Raw genomic sequence first — 8,008 nt, forward strand, 5'->3', positions numbered from 1 at the left:
AAAAAAAAAAAAAAAAAAAAATATGTATTATTATTGTATTATTATTGTATTATTATTGTATTATTATTATATGTATTATTATTATATGTATTATTATTATTATATGTATTATTATTATTGTATTGTACAGTATTATTATTGTATTGTATTATTATTGTATGTATTATTATACATATTATTATATAAATAATTTGTAATTTTTATTCACACAAAAAGTATAAGAATTACTGTTATTCCTTACTGCAATAATTATATAAATAATGTCAAGCCATTCACGACTGCATATTGGAATGGACAGTGACGTCATTTGTTTACTCTGAAACTGCTAAGCAATGTACCATTTCTCCTAGGTTGAGCTCTATTTCAAGGTACTTTTTGTCATGAAAGCAATTAAAATCATATCTATTTCTGTAATACATCTTCCATTCTATCAAATGAGACCAAAAAAACGAGAATACAACCATAAAAACCATTCGAAATTACCACTAAGGGGTGGCTAATTGCTGAGAAGTGAACTCCATTATTTATGCTTAGATTTCTTTCATTTTTGGTGTATGTTAAGAAGCATCTTTCCATCATACATTGCCCAAGTTTCAATAAGATAGTCCAACAAACAAATGAGATACAATTCCTGAGATCAAGAGCAAGAGTCCCTCACCAGTGTCAAGGAACCTGCCTTGAGGTCTGCTCGCTTGTGGAAACTTTGCTCGCGTATGGAAGCAAAAAATTGACCCATCGACTACTCGTATTTGGAAAAAACTCGCACGTGGACACGCTCGCAAGTAGAGGTTCCGCTGTATATGATAAGTAAATAAATAACTATCACTGAATAAGTAAATAAACAAATTACCGATACTAAATGCCAGTACTGAAAAGTAAATAGATGACTACAAGTTTATCCTATCAATAAATGTACAGTACTGAATGTGCAGCGCTATCATAAAAATCAAAATATCGCAAGTCAAACCACTGTACAGTGAGGAGAATCTGTATAGTCAACTTCAAAACGCAAAACTCACCACCTTCTGTATCCTTTTTAGGTGTCTTCTGTTTCTTTTTACCCTCTCTCTTAGCACGAGCTGCTTCCTGTTTCTCCTTCAACTTGGCTCTCTTGGCAGCAACCTCTTTTGATTCCTCTTTTTTAGCTTTGGCTATTGCTTCTTTTGCCTCGGCAACTTTCTTTCGACGTTTATCTACAACAAAACAGCACCTTGTTAAATATATATATTTACAGTCATATATATCTGAATACTGTACTAAATGATGTAGCCCAGTGGGGGTCCCAAACCTGCAGCCTGAGGGACGCATGTGGCCCTTCTAGAATTTACTTCTCTTATAAGCTCGTCTATGCTCATTTAACATAAAATAACCATAGAACATTCTCATCTGTGAACCAGTCTTGCTGGGAATATATTTTTCCTTCTTGTTTTTCTATCAACCTTCAGGTGCTTTACTCTAACTGAAAAAATTCATATTTTGACAAATTATCAACTATTCCATACTACAGTGGACCCCCGCTTAACGATCACCTCCAAATGCGACCAATTATGTAAGTGTATTTATGTAAGTGCGTTTGTACATGTATGTTTGGGGGTCTGAAATGGACTAATCTACTTCACAATATTCCTTATGGGAAAAAATTCGGTCAGTACTGGCACCTGAACATACTACTGGAATGAAAAAAGTTCATTAACCAGGGGTCCACTGTACTAAATTTGTCAAGTCACTAACAAGTCACTATGTCAAATCCCTTTACAAATCCACAAATACAACAAACAGCTTCTCTCCCTCATCTATGCACTACTCATCTATATGCTTTAGTTACTGCAAATGTTTTATCCACATCCTCATTACTTTTCTAAATCCACTGTTCTTCAAAAAATCATATTATATTTTTGCATTTCAAATCACTATCACAATTCTAATATTTTTTAACCTGGTATACTAGAGATACTTATTCCTTTATAACTCTTACATTTTTTTGTCTTTATCTTTATAAAAAGGAATAACATAAGCTCCATCTCAAACCCACTTTTAATTCACCATCCCACAACTTTACCCACACTTGCTACTTGGAGTCTATGTGGAGGATGTTCCCGGAGTCAATCCTATCGTGACCCAGTCCTCGACCAAACCTCCCAGTGGATCATAACCTGATCAATTAGGCTGTTACTGTTAGCCACACACAATCCAACACATGAATTACAGCCCGGCTGATCAGGCACTGACTCAAGGTATCAGTCCAGCTCCCTCTTGAAGACAGCCAGGGGCCTATTAGTATGAACAATCATAGGCCCCAGACAATTATCGTTTTCTTTTAGTTAACCCATGGCACCTCTGCTTTTAATTGAAGATATGTTGCACCACCTGCCAAGTCTGCTTTCGTAGGTAGTGATTTTTGTGTGCAGATTTGGAACCAGTTCCTCTAGAATTTTCCAGGTGTAGATTATGATGCATCTTTCTCTCACCTGTGTTCCAGGGAATACAGGACAAGAAGCTTCAAATGTTCCCTGTAATAAAGATGCTTGACTGAACTAATGCGTGTAATGAAGGTTCTCTGACTATTCTCTAGATCTGAAATTTCACCTGTCTTGAATGAGGCTGTTAGTTTGCAGTAGTATTCCTGCCTAGAGAGAACATATGACTTAAAGAGGACCATCACTGGCACAGTAAAATACCCATCATTCTGACTGCTGAGTGCTACTGGATTTAAGCCTGGGAATCCAGCATGTGCTTCAGTTACGCTATTGGATACACCATAAATATGTGCTATATAATCGTTTTTAAACTCCAACACTCACTGAACATACCAGTCTGTTTGGCCCTAAACTGATGCTGCAAATTTTTTTTTTTCTATAAAACCAGTTATCCAAAAAAATGTGGCCTTCAAATGACAACAAAATATAATAAAATGGAAAAATAATAATAATGAATCCCTTAACTGCTAATAATAACAAATACCTTAGTTTAAAAATTAAAATCTACAGTAATACAGGGTGACCTCTGGAAGTGGCCTGCAAGGTAACCCGACCTAACTGTTTGTGACTTTTCTTTGGAGGTATGTGAAGAGCACAGTTTACGTACCACCACTACATGCAACCCTGGAGAAGCTGAAAATTTCGATCACTGAAGCAGTTCGCACGATAACTCCAGATATGCTGCAGAGCGTCTGGACCGAACTAGACTACTGCATCAATGTTTGCCGAGCAACCAGAGGGGCGTACATTGAGTGCCTTTAATGCTACCCTATACCACATGAAAGTGAATGAAATCCTGCATCTGAAGCTACTAACTGCAAAGATTATTACAATAAAGTTACATGTTATACCTGTTTGAAATCAGGGAGTGTTTTAGTGGACACCCTGTATTATAATAAAAATAGTATACAGTGGACCCCCGCTTTACGATCACCTCCCAATGTGACCAATTGTGTAAGTGTATTTATGTAAGTGCGTTTGTACATGTATGTTTGGGGGTCTGAAATGGACTAATCTAATTCACAATATTCCTTATGGGAACAAATTCTTTCAGTACTGGCACCTGAACATACTTCTGGAATGAAATAATATCGTAAACCGGGGGTCCACTGTATTACTAATACGAATAACTCCTGTGAAAAATGGTTTAGAAAATTGACAAGTTGAAGAATGAGACACTTGGGTCACAATTATTAAGAAATGTTTTGCCAGCCAGTGGCTGCTTTGTATTGGACTGATGAAGCCACTGTATACCAAAACATCTCCGTAAGGGGCATGTAAGTACCTGTCTTCTAATAACATGTTAATTTTTCCACTTTAATCTACCTTCTCCATAATTACTATTGTATTTGCTTTGTTTCATAAGGTGAAGTCTGGGATCAAACAGAGCAAATGTGATAGTAATTATGGATGGAAAAATGAACATGTTATTAGAAGTAAAAGGACACAAGTGCAATTAATGTGACATTTTATTGCGAAACGTTGCCACAATAAAATGTCACATTAGTTGCACTTGTGTCCTTTTACTTTACATATTGTCGGTAATTCTACCAACATTATTACAATGTTATTAGAAGATTGGGGAACTTATGTGCTTCTTAATAACAAAAAAGGCACAATACCGCGACTGGAACGATACACAAATAACCCGCACATAGAAGAGAGGATTATCTGTGTGCTTCTTAATATTGCACAAGTGTCTCAGTCTTCATGAATAAAATAATGAACTCACTGGACTTATCATCAGTAACATCATTTAGTTCATCAAAATTTTCCGCAGAATCCAACAGCTCTTCCATAAGATCCACTTCTTGGTCTCCTGCAATGACAAATATTATCTGAATAATACACTTCAAGTAAATAATCCATTTAAACTGTCAGATATCCATCAAACTACAAGAACCGAAATTTAATATGAATACAGCCTCTCCTCACCTAGTGACGTACTCGTTTACCGACGCCTCGGACTTACAACAGGCTCTCTGACCAGTATTTTTAATTAATGTATATTAGAGCTGATTTCCCCTATTCTGTTAATTACAATATACAGTACACTACTGTATAAACAAAAAAATATACCATCAATGTTGTAAATGGCGCAAAGGTGACATTAAAACAATATTAAAGATGGTCGACACAAACTCACTAACATCTTAGTATGTTCCTCACTTAGCAACGAATTCGTTTAACCCGTAAACGGTCCAAACGTATATATACGTTTTTTCAACATCTGAAAGTATGTAAAACAAGTAGATCTTTTTTTTTTTTTTACATTTGAAAATGTGTAAAAAACCTTGATCTACTTTTTTTTTTGTTATATTTGAAAATATATAAAAAAAAACGTAGATCTACTTTTGTAGCACTACACATGTGAACGTAGATCTGCTTGGACCGTTTACGGGTTAACAATGTGGTCGTAGGAATGGAACTCCGTCGTTAAGTGAGGAGAGGCTGTATTCACAAACCAGATTATTACGGAGGAGAAACAAGATTTGTCTCTACCCTAGAATAGATAGCCATAAAATGTTAGTCCAATGAATGGGTAAGCAGAATGCACTGGACTCATAGCTGGGTCGGCAGCGCACTTGGCTAACACTGAGGTCTGTTTACCTGGAGTTTACCTGGAGAGAGTTCTGGGGGTCAATGCCCCCGCAGCCCGGTCTGTGACCAGGCCTCCTGGTGGATCAGAGCCTGATCAACCAGGCTGTTACTGCTGGCTGCACGCAAACCAATGTACGAGCCACAGCCTGGCTGGTCAGGAACCGACTTTAGGTGCTTGTCCAGTGCCAGCTTGAAGACTGCCAAGGGTCTGTTGGTAATCCCCCTTATGTATGCTGGGAGGCAGTTGAACAGTCTCGTGCCCCTGACACTTATTGTATGGTCTCTTAACATGCTAGTGACACCCCTGCTTTTCATTGGGGGGATGGTGCATCGTCTGTGGTTCGATGCCTGGTATGAGTGGAAACACTGGGGTGTGTTTCCTTAAGACACCTACTGTCACTGTTCACCTAGCAGTAAGTAGGTACCTAGGTATTAGTCAACTAGTGTGGGCTGCATCCTGGGTAACAAAACTAACCCAAATTGTGTGAAATGCTCTGTATAACCCGGGGCTTTTTATAATTATCAATAAAAAGGTAAAATAATTATTATAATCATGGGGGAGCACTAAACCCGTAGTATTATACAGCGCATGTGGGGGGGAGATGGAAGGTATTCGGGTTCAATTCAGGGAACTGGAGCACAGATCCAATTCCCTGGATCAAAAGCCCTTCACCAGCATCAAGGAACCTTCCTTGATAGGAAAATAAGTGAAGAAAAGAAATATATGGGAGAATAAAGATGGAGGGAAATAAAGACAGAGGAAAATAAAAAAGGGAGAGTGTGACGAAGGGAGAAAGATAGAAAAATAAGGAAATAAGGAGAGAAATATAAGGAAATAAAGAGGGAGAGAAATAAAGAAAATAAAAAGGGAGAAATAATAGATGACAAAGACAATAAATAACAAAGGAAAATAAAGGGAGAAAGATAAAGAATAACAAAGAGGGAATATAAAGGGTGAGAAATATAGAAAAAGAAAACAAAGATTGAGAAATAAAGAATGAGAGAGAGAGAGAGAGACAGAGAGAGAGACAGAGAGAGAGACAGAGAGAGAGAGAGAGAGAGAGAGAGAGAGAGAGAGAGAGAGAGAGAGAGAGAGAGAGAGAGAGAGAGAGAGAGAGAGAGAGAGAGAGAGAGAGAGAGAGAGAGAGAGTGAGAGTGAGAGTGAGAGAAATAATGACAGAGGAAAATAGTGAAAATAAAGAATGCAAGGAAAATAGTGAGAAATAAATAAAAAAAGAGGAAAATAGTGAGAAATAAATAAAAATGAGGAAAATAGTGAGAAATAAAAAGAGGAAAATAGTGAGAAATAAATAAAAAAAGAGGAAAATAGTGAGAAATAAATAAAAATTAGGAAAATAGTGAGAAATAAATAAAAAAAGAGGAAAATAGTGAGAAATAAAAAAGAGGGAAATAGTGAGAAATAAAAAAGAGGGAAATAGTGAGAAATAAAAAAGAGGGAAATAGTGAGAAATAAATAAAAGAAAGAGGAAAATAGTGAGAAATAAAAAAGAGGAAAATAGTGAAAAATAAATAAATAAAAAAAAGAGGAAAATAGTGAGAAATAAAGAGGAAAATAGAAATAGAGAATGACAAAGGTAAAATGAGAAATAATGACAATGAAATAAGATTAAGAGAAATAAGGATGATAAAGAAGAAAATAAAGAGGGAGAGGAAATATATAAAAATTACTGAAAAAAACCGGGAGAATTATCATTTACTTGGAGCGCTACACCCGTACGGATTCACAGGACGCCCTCGGAGTGGGAGACAAATAAGATCTGATCCAAGGAAAGAGAAGAGCAGCTCCATTTCCAAGGATCAAGAGCCAGGGACCACCACAACGCTACCTCATTTAAACAAAATTATCCACATTACTAACAATTCAATACAATTATTTCGTACACAAGAGGCAAATATAGAATTCCAGGCGCACAATACCCTAAAAATCAACGTAAGAACACAATTCCAGAGACAAATAGACGAAAAACAATTCCCAGTGATAGATCAAACAAATGGAGCTTCCCACACCCACCAATTCAACCCCATTTTTCTCCCATATAATTCACCCCATCACCTCACCCTTGATCTCAGTGTTATCTTCACTCATTGTTTAATATTGTGGAGGCGTGAGTGGCCACAAGACAGCCTCAGAGGCAGAAAAACAGGAAAAAACAGGAGACCGTCCAACAGTCCCCCTCCACCTTCCTGTTCCTCTCGTATAATCTCGCCTTCCGCGAGACTTTTATTTTTCCTTTAAATTTCCCTATTTTCCCCACCTAAGCCTTCCAATAAACCCTAATATAATTCCTACTTTCGTAAAATAATGCGTAAGAGGAGCCATTGAGGATTTAATTGGCAAAACAAGGATTTATTTGCGCCAGGCTTGCCAATATTCCCGACGCCATTGAGACGCATCTGCTAGTGATGTTTATATTTGATTATTAAAAGTCGGATAAAACAGATAATTTTGAATGTTATTTAACCCAGAATTTACTTTATAATTTTATATATAAAAAGCTTTTTGAGAGATTTGCTGGAGACATCTAATATTTTGTATTAGTTTCGCAGTACAAAGATACATAATGGGTCCAGGAACTGTATATCAACATTACAGAGGTACATAATGGGTCCAGGAACTGTACCTCAACATTACAGAGGTACATAATGGGTCCAGGAACTGTACCTCAACATTACACAGGTACATAATGGGTCCAGGAACTGTACCTCAACATTACAGAGGTACATAATGGGTCCAGGAACTGTACCTCAACATTACAGAGGTACATAATGGGTCCAGGAACTGTACCTCAACATTACAGAGGTACATAATGGGTCCAGGAACTGTATATCAACATTACAGAGGTACATAATGGGTCCAGGAACTGTACCTCAACATTACAGAGGTACATAATGGGTCCAGGAACTGTACC

At 36.9% G+C, this 8,008-nt stretch overlaps 1 protein-coding gene across 7 annotated transcripts in view; it reads right to left on the bottom strand.

Moving 5' to 3' along the window:
* LOC128701784 (YTH domain containing 1) overlaps positions 1–7,296 on the bottom strand; it is a 114,929-nt gene extending 107,633 nt beyond the window's left edge. For 6 of the 7 annotated variants that reach the window (XM_070104996.1, XM_070104992.1, XM_070104997.1 and 3 more), the window contains exons 1-3: positions 7,158–7,296; positions 4,210–4,296; positions 1,020–1,193 (exon numbers count right to left, since the gene is read on the bottom strand). In XM_070104996.1, coding sequence (XP_069961097.1) covers positions 1,020–1,193; positions 4,210–4,296; positions 7,158–7,185 — 289 coding nt within the window. In that variant the 5' untranslated portion in view covers positions 7,186–7,296. Of the gene's footprint in view, positions 1–1,019; positions 1,194–4,209; positions 4,297–5,087; positions 5,486–7,157 lie in introns of all 7 variants that reach the window. The other variant, XM_070104994.1, reaches the window with a different exon arrangement.
* Between the last annotated feature and the right edge of the window lie 712 nt (positions 7,297–8,008).

This window comes from Cherax quadricarinatus, chromosome 96, assembly GCF_038502225.1.
Source record: "Cherax quadricarinatus isolate ZL_2023a chromosome 96, ASM3850222v1, whole genome shotgun sequence".
Lineage (NCBI taxonomy): Eukaryota > Metazoa > Arthropoda > Malacostraca > Decapoda > Parastacidae > Cherax > Cherax quadricarinatus.